Source organism: Dioscorea cayenensis, chromosome 8 (assembly GCF_009730915.1).
Source record: "Dioscorea cayenensis subsp. rotundata cultivar TDr96_F1 chromosome 8, TDr96_F1_v2_PseudoChromosome.rev07_lg8_w22 25.fasta, whole genome shotgun sequence".
NCBI lineage: Eukaryota > Viridiplantae > Streptophyta > Magnoliopsida > Dioscoreales > Dioscoreaceae > Dioscorea > Dioscorea cayenensis.
The window spans coordinates 19,991,215-20,006,385 of NC_052478.1; the positions used below are offsets into that span (position 1 = coordinate 19,991,215).

General features: G+C 37.5%; 3 protein-coding genes and 1 long non-coding RNA gene across 7 annotated transcripts in view; 3 read left to right on the top strand and 1 right to left on the bottom strand.

Moving 5' to 3' along the window:
- Window positions 1-1,412, top strand: part of LOC120267706 (histidinol dehydrogenase, chloroplastic) — a 7,059-nt gene extending 5,647 nt beyond the window's left edge. For both annotated transcript variants that reach the window (XM_039275382.1, XM_039275383.1), the window contains exons 14-16: window positions 270-440; window positions 560-650; window positions 949-1,412. In XM_039275382.1, the coding sequence (XP_039131316.1) occupies window positions 270-440; window positions 560-650; window positions 949-1,226 (540 nt within the window). In that variant the 3' untranslated portion in view covers window positions 1,227-1,412. The remainder of the gene's footprint in view (window positions 1-269; window positions 441-559; window positions 651-948) is intronic.
- LOC120267707 (protein ARV 2) overlaps window positions 1-7,049 on the top strand; it is a 21,860-nt gene extending 14,811 nt beyond the window's left edge. For all 3 annotated transcript variants that reach the window (XM_039275384.1, XM_039275385.1, XM_039275388.1), the window contains one exon: window positions 6,532-7,049. In XM_039275384.1, the coding sequence (XP_039131318.1) occupies window positions 6,532-6,668 (137 nt within the window). In that variant the 3' untranslated portion in view covers window positions 6,669-7,049. The remainder of the gene's footprint in view (window positions 1-6,531) is intronic.
- LOC120267712 overlaps window positions 1-14,827 on the bottom strand; it is a 23,230-nt gene extending 8,403 nt beyond the window's left edge. The window contains exon 1 of the long non-coding RNA XR_005538539.1: window positions 14,791-14,827. This is a non-coding gene — a long non-coding RNA (uncharacterized LOC120267712). The remainder of the gene's footprint in view (window positions 1-14,790) is intronic.
- Window positions 1,587-3,657, top strand: LOC120267710 (protein ARV 1-like). The gene is made up of 3 exons (XM_039275390.1): window positions 1,587-2,192; window positions 2,282-2,329; window positions 3,296-3,657. The coding sequence occupies exons 1-3, from the start codon at window positions 2,031-2,033 to the stop codon at window positions 3,407-3,409; spliced, it is 324 nt and encodes a 107-aa protein (XP_039131324.1). The 5' UTR covers window positions 1,587-2,030; the 3' UTR covers window positions 3,410-3,657.
- Window positions 14,828-15,171: the final 344 nt, after the last annotated feature.

Genomic DNA, 15,171 nt, shown 5'->3' on the forward strand with positions numbered 1-15,171 from the left:
GTTTGCAAAATTTACTTAAGTACTCTAAAAACTGTAAATTATCTCCAAATTGCTAGTCTGGGAAGTTGCAAAAATTATGAATGTCGCAAACTGATTCATTTGTTGAAAACTTTATGGTGATAAGTTGAAAGCTTACTTAGTCTGGTATGCCATGCCATTCCTGTTGCATTACATTGAACCTTGTAAGCTTCAAGCTTGGCCTGATTGTTCTGAAAGTTGCTGCCCTGAATACATTTCTTTGTTAATGGCCTTTTTATGCACTTTATCAGGCAGAACATGGTCCTGATAGTCAGGTTGTTCTTGTTATTGCTGGAGACGGTGTGGATCTCAGTGCTATTGAGTCTGAAATTAGCAAGCAATGTGCAAGCCTTCCAAGAGGAGAGTATGCTTCCAAAGCACTTAGCCACAGTTTCATAGTATTTGCCCAAGATATGTTTGAGGTCAGCCACTAGCTCAATATTTTTTCTGCTTCCACACCATATAGATTAACATATGCTTCTAGGAGTCTTATGTAATTATTTATGGCTAACATATACCTAATTGTTTCCATTTTTTACAGGCTATCTCTTTCTCTAACTTGTATGCTCCTGAGCATCTGATAATCAACGTCAAGGATTCAGAGAGGTGGGAAAGTCTCATCGAGAATGCAGGTAACATATATTTGAACTCATATTGGTGTTTGTCAAAAGTTCATTCAATATTCCAATGAAACCCTCTTTTTAGTAGACACTTTTCATTTTCACTTGCCAAGTAAGCAATCCAAGAAAATATTAGTATTATAGCCACTATTGGCGCCTAAAACTCGTGAACAAATTTAGTTCGAGCTCAGGAGGCAAAATGAATATTGCTTTATTTTAAAGGTCAAAACAAACGACGAGAGCTCGCTTTAGGGATGCTTTAATCCAAAATTAGAACATGGCATGAATCAAATTATTGTTTGTCTCGCAGGTTCTGTGTTCTTAGGCCAATGGAGCCCGGAAAGTGTGGGTGACTATGCTAGCGGAACAAACCATGTTCTTCCTACATATGGCTATGCGAGGATGTACAGCGGTGTTTCACTCAACTCTTTCTTGAAGTATATCACGGTACAATCTTTAACCAAAGAAGGTTTGAGAAAATTAGGTCCATATGTAGCTAAGATGGCTGAAGTAGAAGGGCTCGAGGCTCACAAAAGAGCAGTCACTCTCAGGCTGCAAGACATCGATGCTGCCCTCCCCATTAGCTAAATTTTACTAAATATGTTTTTTTTTCCAGTCATTTCATGCCCGTTCATTTGTATCGGTTTGCAATTTTATATTGCAATCTTGTTGTCATTGTTGAAAATTAAGACGTAAAATTATCGTTGAACCTTTGTTGTTAACTTGTGGTTGTGTAATTGCTGCTGGCTGCAAGAATCATGAGAATTTGCAGTATTTAACTGGTCAAGGAATGCAATTTGGTGGTTTTCAACTTATTATTGTAGTTTTGGGAATCCCATTGTGAAAACCAGACCTTTTTCCTACTCGAAAGATTGAATCATTTTGTTTGATTTTGTCAGTTCATATAAAAAATGTTTATTGGGTTTTTGACTTAAACAGTGGTTTTAGGAATTTCACTACGAATACTGATTCTTTTTCATCCTTTCAATTCATTTTGGATGGAAAGATGCAAACTTTTTTTTTCCTGATGTTTTAAGTTAATAAAATTAGGTTTGTTAGATTCTCAACAAAAATAGTTGTTTGAGGAATCCCAGTGTAAAATTAAGTCCTTTCTTATTTTTCAGTGCATCTCTAAATGAGCGTGATTTCATTTAAGACTGCAGTTGATAGAGTTCATGTTTGTTTATTTATTTATTTATTTTCTTTTTGGGTTGTATTTAGTTCATGTAATTGTTCCTGCTAATTGAATTTTTTTACATTTGGTTTTATTTTGTATTGAATGCCAAACTAAATATAGATTGTTCTTTTTGGTCACCAATTTGCTTGATTGCTGAACTATGGAATCTGTGATCCAGTCCATCCCAAGCCATTAAGGGGGGACAAAGGGTAAAAATGTATCCTAATCATCCCTTCTTTGAGGAAATTCTCAATACATCCATAATGTCTAAATCTGCAAAGAAGGGAGAGGAAACTGTGGGGTGTGTGAACTGTTGGAGTCAGGTAAATACTCTCTACATACAGTACTCTACTGGGAACATCCGTTCGATGAAATGTGTAAGACACTAGTTACGTATGAAATCTCAATTTCATGGTTATTTCTTTTTTATTTTCACTAAATGGGTTTTGATGTTCTCTAATGGCAGGACAATCGTAAGGCTGTTGCTGATACCTACATTGAATGTGAGTTCATGGTATGATCCAGGACATTATAGCACCATTTACATTGTCATTTAGTTTATCTTTGCATTATCTTCACCTAGCTTCTTTAATTGTTCTAACAACAATTATATCATTGAAAAGTTGAGTGTAGATATTTGAAATATTTATTTTTGTTGTCATGAGAAAGGCATGATGACAATTCTAGAATTATTTCCTTAACACCCAAAAATTGGCATACATGAGCCTAGTAGATCACAAGCAGATTTACCCTCCTTTCTTTGATTTGTTATGACGTCTTGTAAGTTAGGGCCAAACCTAATAAATAATGTGTATAAAACTAGTGATGGCTCCATATAATTAAACCATCAAAACCTATATATTCATGGAAATTCTAAGAGATAAGAAAGGATGAGATATCATTAGAGCACACAAAGAAGAAGATTCACCTTGCATTGTTTTGACATACCAGTTTTAATACCTGTAATCGTTTTATCTTGTTGAGATTTCAAAAATAATTTTTCCAAGGTAACAAATATGGTTATCTGTATACGAAAATCTGTATTTTGCTGTTATTTTATGGATGAGCTTTTAATAATGTTGAGATATGTTCATGTAATGGGTACTTCAGTGAGATAGAGCAAGATAATAATTTGTGGTTCTGATGTAACGGAAGGAAACTGTAGCCAAGACATGTGAATTTGAGGGAAAATGGTTTCGGTTTTCAGTGATGAGTTGTGCTGAATGTGTTCAACTGACAGATGAATACGAAGTACAAGCCATACTATTTGAGAACTGCCTGATTTTTTTTGCTGATGCATATTCTTATGTTTATGTTTGGTGTCTCCTGGTTTGAACTGATCTATGGTTCTTAGTTTTATTGGTATCACCCTATTTCTTTCCTTTGAATTTCTGCATACTTAATGTTTATTTTTTACAGTTTGAGGAAAAAATTGGTTCCTGCTTCAAGTGAAAATGTATAATGATGATTACTCATGCAGATTATTTTGATTGATATGATTTTGCACAAGCCAACGGCGTATCGGCATTTGCTATATAATATGCTGAGTTTTAAGTTAGAAGACATCAAGGTACAAAACTTTGTAAATTTTTAAATTTCAACAAGTTACATTGTACCTATTTTAAGTTCAACACTTACCTTTTCCTTTGCACAGCTGAGTGCTTCCTCTTCTACATTTCCGATTCTCTGTTCAATTCTTGAGTCACAGAACATTTCACTTTTAGAGAATCAATCTATGAGTGTCTTTTTTTGTTTTTTGGTTGTCTCTTTAGTTCCCTGCTGTAGTGGGGCTTTGCGACATCCGCCCTTGGGAAATATTGTACAGGTATGTTGGGAAGGACATCCTCCAAAACCTAAGACATGGACGGTACGGTCAGACACCACAATCGGTCATGAGCGAGAATGACTTCCCGCACAACCAAACTCAGGGCGTGATTGAGGCGCACTAGCAGGGTTGCACGCAATGACCGAGTGGGTGTGGTAGTACCGGACAGTACTAGGCCAAGAGAGGCCAAATATATTCTAAGCATGGAGCCAAGAATATATAGTCGTGACCGAGGTCTTCAGCTCTCTTACCGAGCGGCATGGCCGGCATGACTTGGTAAGGTCACCTGGCACGGGCAGCGCTGACGCGATGAGACACGAGGTGTGGCCGATGCGACAGGGTTGACGCAAAGGCGTGGTTGACGCAGGGGCGTGGCTCGGCATGGTGTGATGCAAGGCGTGGCACGGTGAGGCGTGACACGACCGGGTGAGTGACACGGCATGGTGCGGCCTGTCCAGGTATGGCGGAGGTTGACCCGCTGTTTGGTGATGTGACCCGGAGTGGGCGGTATGGCCCAAGTCACGGCTGGCCATATTCAAGAGAAGGTTCCCTTGAGCCTTTGCCTATAAATGGAGGCAAGGGGAGCCATTGAGGGCAAGTTGGTTTTGGTCTCAAGGTGTGGTTGTAAACCTTCTTCTTTAGAGAGAGTTTTTTCTCTCTGCATATTGGTGTCTCCTTTCTTCTTCCTTCTTCTTGCCTTAGCCGATTCTTGGCCTTCATCGAGTGAGGCTGACTTGCAACGGGCAAGTGCCGCACTGTGTCGATCAGGGCGGATCAACCCTGTGACACCTGCCATGGTGCTTTTTTATTTGGAGCGTTTTACTTCTCATTTGCAACCACAAGCGTCTGTAAGTTTATGCTGCAATAGGCGGCCTCTTAACGCTTCATTGAATATACTAATTTTTATTAGCCTCCTTGGTTCCCTTCTAATAAAGTAACAAGATGCCCTTACATCCTTACAAGTTGTATGCACTTTAATCTGTCTTTTCTCATGTATCTTCCCCTTCAAAACTATTTGTTATTGCTTGATCACTTCCTTTCAGCTAAGTTCTAATTAGGGACACTATCATAAGATCTGGGCCAGCTTCCCTCTTGTCTTCGGAAATTGGTACATTCCATGTTTCTCACTGTAAGTGACTTTGAAAGAAGTAACCATTCTGCTTTTTTGGAAGGGAAGTCATAGCCCTTATGACCTTGCCCTACATGCATCCATTTTTTTTAAGTACTCTTCTCTGCTATTACTGATTGATTAATAGTTTCGTTAACCGCCTTCCTGAATTTTGCAGGGAATAATTTGAAAATCGGGGTTACTATTTCTACTTTTAGATGCGAGTATCCTTACTATCATCACCTGTGTATTTGGTTAATGAAATCCATTTCGTTTTCCATCTCCAAGGCCTTGACATTTTGCAGTCAGAGTATTCCTTCTGAAGAGACATAATGATGATTATCGGAACTCTTTCCTGTCAATGCCAAAGTGCAGAGAGATGGTGATAATTAGTGGGAGCTTTGGATTGATCTTATTTAACTAATTTCTCATATTTTGCGCAACCTGTCTTTGTTACAGGTATTTCTGGACGTTTTGTTGGGAAATATTGTGTTTATTTTTGTTCTGCTTCTTGGGGCAAGGTTTTTCGTCAATTGTTCCCTTCCTGTAACTAGGTAATCGCTGTACTTGTATTATAATTTTTTTCTTTTTATTGTTTTGAGAAACTCTTTGGATCATAAAACCTTTCCTCTAGATTTATACCGCATAATATTTAGTTAATGTTGTGTGTATCTTGCTTTTAAATCTGTGACTGTGTATGGTTCAACTGCATCAGCAGGGTTAATTTCCTTGTTATTCTGGGATTTGGATTTATATAATGTGTATAGTGCATTGGCTTTTCTTTATTAGAATTGATGTTTTGAGCGTTTGTTGTTCAACAAGTTTTTGGAAGCTAAAGGTTTTGTGAGCTTCTTGGATTCTTTGCAAAACTTCATACTGAATTTCTTTTTTCCTGTCCGCATGGATGCATAGTTCAAATCCGCTGACCTAAGTAAATTGTGTCTTTTTTGTGTGTAATGGATTTGATTTTGTGGTGTCATTCAACAGTTAAAAAGAATCAAGACATGTTGTTTTACAGTAGATTAGCTTCTATTGAACAGTTTATTTTCTTTGTAAATCTTGATTGTTTCCATCAATTTTACCTTTACCATGATTAATGGATTAAAAATATTTTGGTTTCATAGTGTCATGTTTGGTCTCCTTAAAAAATATATATATATATATATATCGGTTTTGTCAAACAGTATTGTTTATTTGATCTTTTTCAATTTATTTTCTCCATTACTACAGTTACTTGGAGATCTTGCTTGCTCTATTTGTCTCAAGCTTCTTTAAGGTGTATCTTGTGATGGTACGCACTTTTTCATTTTTTTTTTTTTCATATGAAAGGAATACTTAGTTTCTAGCACAATTTTGTTTGCTTTTCTGAACTAAATCACTTTGTTCTGCAGGTCTGGGAGTTTCCATCTGCTGTTCTTTACATCATCGAAATGTTCGTTCTATCATCAAATGCGGCGGTTGCTTTCCGAGGTGAGAAAAATTTTACTCATTTGATAAGAGTAACAGCAGAATGCTTGCCTATATTTTGCGTTGATAAACATTTCCACGTTCAATCTGACAATTTCAATATGAATTCTATCCTTCATTTGTTAACTCAAAGCATTTGATTATCACATCATTGACTTTGATCTCATTTCCGGCTTTTTCATGTCCAAATGAAAGAACTCTTATAATTCATTCTGAACAATCACCATCACTCAATATATTTAAGACAAACAATTTATTCATATAAGCATTGATAATGCCATTGTTGTACTGAACTTTTGCATATCATTTTTTGCAGTTTCGACACAGCAGGAGGCCATTCGGTGCATCGGTATTTGCTTGAGTGCACATGCAGCCAAATTCCTCAGATTATTGGTTGCTATCTCTATTACCGTCTTCTTTTTCTCGGTGATCTTGTTTACTGGTAATTCATGATACGTAAACGGTTGGAAGGGGTGATGCACACTGATAGAGATTACAGTTCCAATGGCGAGGATTGTTTGTAGTTTTGAACTTCTACAATTTCTTCCTGCTGTGTAATTAAATATATGATATTTGTACGGGCATTCGATAAAAAGAAAGAAAATTGTTGCACTTGTTCTCAGAAATTAATTGCTCTCCAGAATTTGAAATTGAAAAGAATTGATTCATCAATTGAACAAGAGATTGCAAAGATGGCATGCTATTCTTTAAGCCAACATTTCTTATTTGATTCTCGTTACAGATAATTTTATTGGATGAACATCTTCACAAACAAAAAGAAAACACTTCAAGCAGAACATGGCAAGCTAATTCGACATTCATCTCCTCCGATTGACATCTGCAGCAAAATATAAGACATGAGAACAGAAATTAGTATTTATGTAATTTCTTATTTGATTCTCTTTGAGTTTATGCTATCCCTCACCATTTTAGTTTCTGCATACAATCTGCAAAATCACCATTCTAATAAATTAATTGATGAAGAGTGACCTTTTCTTATCAAAATCCAGATCTAATCAAACACAACAAGGTCCAAATTTTCCATCTTCATTGCTCATGCAAATCATTAGTTTTGATCAGTTATATTCATCTTTGAACTTTTTTTTATCCCTTTTTGTCTACATTTTAGTTTCTTAATCCAATCCAATCAAACATGAAAACTAGTTTTTCAAGAAATGCTTAATCATTCCATCAACACCATCTTAATTACATAATTCAGCAAGCAAAGATGAAGATTTAAATTTCGATAAGGAACAAGACACAAAACACCATCTTAATTCCATAATTCAGCAAGCAAAGACGAAGATTTAAATTTCGATAAGGAACAAGACACAAAAGACAATGAATGATCCATTTTATTTCCTCCATCCAATCCAAAATGAAAACCTTCTTTCCAAGAAATACTAATCAACACCATCTTAATCCCACACAATTCAGCAAACAAAAAGATTTAAATTTCGATAAGAAACAAAACATAATAGATGGTGATTCATTTGTATGGCATAACCATTTGTATGACATAATAGATGAGAGAAGCCTTTGTTCTCCTTCTGCCGCCGCCACCATGTCTTCATCTTCTGCCGAACAAGCTCGCCAAACATACAAATCTCCTCGCAGCTCACCATCACTGCACAATGTCCATTGAACAGCTCGTTATCTTCCTTTCAACTCCATTTCCATTGAACGCTACCCATTATATAATAAAAAAAAACTTCGTCCTTCATCTTCTCACTGCCCTTCCTCTTCGCCAAGGTTTCCCTCACACGGCCACACGATCTATCCAAGCGCTCACCTCCTCCAGTGCATCCTTCCCTGCCACTCACCTCCAGTCTAGCCGACACATGGCCCTCAATTGCCACCCGACCAAGCCTTGGTTTACGTGAAATTCAAGTCCAGAGACTTGAATTATTCCAGCTTTTCTCCTCCCATTTGTTGTCAAAATCCCCTACCAAGCTTTGGATCATGTGCACTTCAAGTCTCGACACGTGCATTATTCTATCCTTTTCCACAATGGCTGAGATTTAAGGAAAAAAACATCTTCATGGCCTCTTCTCCATCTTCTTCAAATTTTCTTGCTCTAGTGGACCTCAAACTCAATGGCTCCAATTGCAAAGAATGGTTTACTACCGTTCGTATCATCTTACTTGGCTTGGACCTGCTTTGTAATGTTGACGGTACCTCTTCATAGCCTTTTGAGCCCGACCCATCCTGGACTCTCACTGGTCATCGTACCATGACACTTATTTGTTAGTCTTGTTAGGTCAATGATCATATGAAGATTGGACATCTGCCTACTGCTAGTGCGATGTAGGAATACTTGAGTCATATGTTTGAGCATTCCAGTTTTGCTTGTCAGTATGCCATTTTACAGGACATTACTCACGTACAGAATGTGAGCTTTTTATCAGGGAGTATGTCACCGAGTTATGTTCTCTATGGAGGTAAATATATTCTTTGGGGCCGTCTACCTATTTGACATGTAAATGTTGCCAAACTTGCACTCAGTCTCGCCAAACACAACACACTTTTGAGTTCTTGATGCGTCTTCATCCTGATTTTAAGGTTGTTCGCAGTCATTTGCTTAATCGGGGCCCTTTTCCTTCATTTGATGATGTTGTTCACACTGTCATTATTGAGGAGACCTGGCTAAGCAAGCTCTCCCCCAGCTTATCCCTACTGATACAGTACTTGCTGTGACTTTTCCACGCTCTTCTCGAGTATCTTCCAGCTCTTCTATGCTACCAGCCTCTCCAGGATCTTCGATCATATATCGTTACTATAAGCATTCTGGACATGTGAAGAGTCAGTGTCCTAAGCTTCAACAATAGCAAAAGCAACAGCTAACGTCGCAGCCTCGTCCACCGCCTCATTCTCATGCCATCTTTCCATCCCCCATGCTGCTTCTGCTACAGTCTTAGCTCCTGCTTCTTTTGTTGATCTACTCTCTCAGGTTGCTCAACTTATCGAGCAGATCCATGCAATGCAGCGTGCTATATAGTCGAGTACTTCCTCTGGTATGTCTTCCTTCTCCTGGATTTTAGATTCTAATGTCACTCATCATATGACTACCGATGCCTTTAGCCTAGTTTCTATTTCTACTCACTCATTCTCTAGTGTTCGCACTACTGATGGGAGCCATCATCCAGTCACGCAGTGCGATCATCTTCAGTCCACTTCATTTGATATTCCCGACACCCATCATTGATGATGGTCTCACAATTACCTTTTTTCAGCTTGTTTTGTGCAAAACCATCTTACAGGCCAGATGATTGGGACCGGGTGTAGACTTGGAGGATTTTATCACCTAGACCATCTTCATCTTCCCGCTCATTAGTCTTCTGACATTGCCGCCTCTGTACATTCTCTCAATCATTGGTATAGTCGTCTCAGTCACTTTCTAGTGCTTGCCTGAAACTCTTAACAAGTTCAGGTAGTCTTGATTCTATTTCTTCTATTTCTTTACATCCATGTATAGGTTGTAAGCTAGATAAACCCACCACTCTTCCTTTCTCTTTATGTGAATCTCTTTCAGAATCTACTTTTGATCTCGTTTGCTTCGATGTATTGGGCCCTATTCCACTTTCATCTCTTGGCGGTTTCTTCTACTATATCTGCTTTATTAATGATTTCTCACGTTATACCTGGCTTTACCTGATGCGCTCTCGATCTGAGGTCTTTGTCATTTATTCTCAATTTGCACAAATGGTATATACTTAGTTTGGTAAACGCATTAAAGTCTTTCATTCTGACGGTGCCCTCAAGTATCTCTCTACATCTTTTCAAACGTTACTCTCTGCCCACGACACACACACTCTCTCTCTCAACAATATGTCCTTACACACCTGCTCAAAAATGTTGTTGCTAAGTGCAGGCATCGTTACTTCTTGGAAATTGCTCGTGCTCTTCTCTTTACCTCTTATGTTCCTCAATCTTTCTGGGTTGAGGCTATTCTTACCTCTATCTATCTTATCAATAGAACTCCCTCATCCACTCTTTCTGGCATCACTCTTTATGAATGTCTTTACTCTCATTCTCCCTCTTATGGTCATCTTCACACTTTTGGTTGTACTTGTTTCATCCTTTTGCCCACTATTGAGCGAACCAAACTCTCTCCTCGTTCCACCATATGTATTTTTCTAGGCTATAGTTTTGAACAATCACTGCTATGATCCTTTATCTCACCATGTTCATATTTCTCGTCACGTTATCTTTTTTGAAGACACACCTTATTTTTCTTTCCCTTTTCCGAATCTTGCCTTTCTTCAGTCTTCTTCTAGTGTGTTTTCTCCATTCCCTTTAGTAGTTATTCTAAGTGCCACCATCACTAATAATATTATGCCTCCTCCTGACGTCTCCTCGGACACTTCTTCTGATCGTCCCTCCCTTTTCTCTAGGTGCATTGATGGTTCTGGTGATTCGCCTCCTCTCCTAACTGGCACATCATCTCCTGAAGATGCTCCTGCTACCTCCCGTCGTTACTCAAACCGTACTGGCCCCTCCTGCCCGCTATGAGCTTTTTATTTTCTATACCTACTCCCCCGATTTTCAAGCCTTCCTTGCAACTATTCACTCTCCTTTCGAGCCGCAGTTTTATCGTAAGGCTGTGAGGCATCCCCAGTGGTAGTAGGCTATGACAGAGGAACTCGATGCTCTTCAACGCATGCATACTTAGGAGCTTGTTTTGCTTCCTTCGAATGTTACTCCTATCAGTTGTCGATGAATCTACCGGGTTAAGACCTAAGCTAATGGAAGTATTTAGTGTCATAAGGCGCGCCTTGTTGCTCGTGGTTTCACTCAAAAGAATGACAGACTATGAGAAGACATTTGCTCATGTGGCCAAGTTGATGACTATTCGTCTTCTCTTTGCTATTGCAGCAGCTCGTCACTGCCCACTCATTAGTTATATATGACCAGTGTTTTCTTATGTGGGGATCTTTCTGAGGATGTTTATATGATCCCCCCTCCTGGTCTCTCTCATCCTCCTCGGCATGTCTGTCATTTTTGTCGAGCTATTTATGGGCTCAAACAGGCTCCTCGTGCTATGATTTTTGCTCTTGGTTTTACTGAAAGTTCTCATGATTTTCACTCGCTAGACTCCTCATGGTCTTACTATTTTTCTTTACGTCGACGATATGGTTATTTCTGGTGATGATTCTGATACTATTCTTTCTCTGAAACAACTGCTAAACACCGAGTTTCAAATAAAAGATCTTGGTCCTCTTCATTACTTCTTGGGTCTTGAGGTTGCTTATTCTCGCTGTGGCTAATTGGCGTCTTAGAAGAAGTATATTTCCAATATTCTTCATCAAGCTTGTCTCGTAGACCTTTATACTGTATCTACTCCTATTGAGCTTTATTACCGACTTTCATCTTCTGATGGTAAGCTATTGACTGATCCCACTCGTTATCGTGCACTTATCGGTGCTCTTGTTTATTTGACCATCACTCGGCCTGATATTGATTATGCTGTTTGTGTTCTTAGCTAGTTTGTTAGTGCTTCCCGCTTCACTCACTATGTTGCACTCCTACGGGTTCTTCGTTATTTACATGGCCCTATCACTCGATCTCTATTTTTCTCTGCCACATCATCTCTTAAACTTCGCGCCTATTCTGATACTGATTGGGTAGGTGATGCTACTGATCGATGATCCACTACTGGTTTCTGTATTTTCCTAGGTGATTCACTCATCTCTTGGAAAAGCAAGAAATATTCTACTATTGTTCTTTCCACTGTCGAGGCTGAGTATGGTGTTATGTCCTCTACTGCCAAGGAGGTACTTTGGTTGCGTCATATTTTGATGGATTTTGGTGTCTCTATATTTGCTCCCATTTCTATTTATTATGACAACCAGAGTGCCATCAAAATTGCCGCCAACCCTATGTTTCATGAGCGCATGAAGCATCTTGAGATCGCACTTCACTTTGCTCGTCATCATTACCTTGTGGGCAGTATTTTTCTTTCGTATGTTGCCTCTTCACAGTAGTTTGCTGATGTTTTCATTAAGGCACATATTGTCTCTAGATTTCAGTTCCTAGTTGGCAAACTCTCGGTTTATGATCCACCGTGAGTTTGAGAGAGTGTGCTAGAGTACTATAGTATACATATATATACTTTGTACATATCTTGTTCATACATTCTAACATATGTACACCTGTATCTATTTATTGGGCTTCTGCTCTAAAGAACATGACACACTTCTCTCACATTTCCTTTCAATAAGGAAGAACAAATATCCAACAAAACATGATCTCAACCCATAATACAGAATAAAAGCAGTTAAAGATATAAAATTTCTTTAGAAAGAACAAACAAAGCTCATATTTCAAGACAAAGCAAACCCTCTACAAAGGCACAAGCGGTTGGTTAAAGAGAGAAAGAGTAACAGAAGAGAGAAAGGAAGAAGAAGAGGAAACAGAGGACAATTCAATGCCCTTTTTTCCATTACTTTCCAGGTTATAAAGCCTTATATTGATTATCACAATTGTCCCATGCTATTGGACAATTCTTCTCCACTGATTCTTAGTAGACCCTTCCCATTGGTCACAACTAGAGGGGGGCACGGGCCGACTTTTGGCCCGGAACCGGTCTACCCAAACCCGCTGATTCATTTGACCCGTGGTGGGCGAGTAACCCGTGCAAACCGACGCCTGTAGCAGGCCGATTCACGGGTTAGGCTCCTCCCAACCTGTGACCCTACGGGTTGACCTGCCGGGTCACCAGAGTCAACTCGGCGAGTTGGATGTATTTTAAGATTTTTAGCAAAAATTTATTAAAAACCATTAAAATGCTCCTCATGGGACTTGAAACCATGAGCTTGTCATGGGTTTTTCAAAAAACTAACCAAGCGCCCTCTTAGACTTATATACTTTGTGGATATAATATATATATATATATATATAACATTACTTCCAATAAGAATAATATCTCTCCCATATAATTACTAGAATCTTAAACAATAATTATCTAGTTTCCATAATCTTATAGGGTGGAATAATTACATTAAAATTTTTATTGGATTAGTACGAAGTTTTTCACTCCAACATAATTTATTAAAAAATATTTTAAATATAAATTTTTCTTAATCTTCATATTAACAATATATTTTAATGAAAAAAATCTAAATTAGGATAAAAATATAATGATTATATTAACAATTTTTCATTATAAAACAACCATTCATATTTTAAAATTTCTTAGATTTATTATTTCTATATTTAAATATAAAAACATTTCATTTAGTAATTTTTTTCAATTTTTGCTATCTAATGACCCTCTTTAATTAAATCAATGGTTCTTCAATAGATTAATCTTATGTCTATTAATATCCAATTTTTTAAAAAAAATTATTAAAAAATTTAATAATAAGCATTTAACAAAATAAAGAAACAACTATGAAATGTTTTTAATTAGTTTGATTTATTTGAATTATCTTAAATAATTTTAAATGTTTAAAAATTCAATTCAATATATGACTAAAAAAAAAAAAAACATTAGTAGCCAACAAGGTTTGAACTGTTGACTTCAAGGCAACAAAGCACTAATGCAACATCACTCTAACCAATTCACAAGCAAATTTTCAACTACTGTACCTTTTTACTAAATATATAAACAATTGATATGGTTTACATTAGTTAAATTTAATACCACATCGGCTAAGATAAGAAAAAAGGCATATCAATTGGCTATAAAAACTGGTAAACAACCCAAATTTTCTTTGTGATTTTTTTCAAATATTTAATTTATTTTAAATGATATTTAAAATTTAATTTAACTAAATAAATAATTAAAAACCGGCAAGCAGGCCCGAGAACAGGTGGGTTTCGGCCCGGCCGCCAGTTTTGGGATTCTTCCGAGCCGAACCGGCCCAGTGGTTTGCCACTATTGGCCAGTTTTGGGATTCTTCCGAGCCGAACCGGCCCAGTGGTTTGCCACTATTGGCTGGGCCGGTTACAGATCGACTTTTGGCCGACCCGGACCCGTTGAGTAGGGCCCGGTTAACCGGCCTATGCCCCTCTTTAGTCACAACTCTCCATTACGCATAATCATTGAATACATTACCCACTACCAAGATTCCCCTCATAATCCTCCCATAACAAAGAAACAAGGTTTAGTTTATCATTGGACCAGCTAATCACATGACAAAATCCCTAAACCTCGCGCCACTCATGGGACTCGCGCGAGTGCGAGTTGTGCGACGACTCGTGTTTCTCCTTAACCTGATCAGCCCTTACACCCTCAATTTCAAAACCCAAACAAAAACATAGAAACATCACAAATTTCGAGAAAAGAAAAAGAAACAAATAACAACAAAAGGGTGAGTGATAAAAAACCTATAGTTTCTAGCATCAGTGACGATTTTCTGGGCCTCTTCCTCAGCCCTAAGCAGCATCTGAATCCCACCTTGTTCCCTCATTGCATCCATTCTTGATTTTTAACAGCTCCCCTGCAAATAATCAAACAAAAACCTAACAAAACTCGATCCAAAACAACCAAACAAATCACAAACACAATGCAAAACAAAATCAAGATAAAAAAAACAACCAGAAATCAATAGAACTCGCAAAAGGTTCTCACCTTTGTTTGCTAAATCGTGATTTTCGTTGCATCTCTGCAATGATGATGCTTTCCATGGTATTATTTTGAACATTTATATAGGACTCTTTTTTTATTTACACCCCTGTAAATAATTAAATTACACATATACCCTTGGAGATTGACAATGTTAAATATATATACTAAGATTCTAATTATCAATATTTAATAATAGATAAAAATAGCGAAATAAAGTGTCTTGTATATATCTGTACCTACATATCTTAGCATTTACTTTATATATACAGGGTTATATATTTATTTTATATTATTTTTATATTTTCAAGTATTATCATTTTAAAATAAATTTACATAATCAGAAATATATTTATATAGATAAATATTTCGAAGTTAAAAATTTCA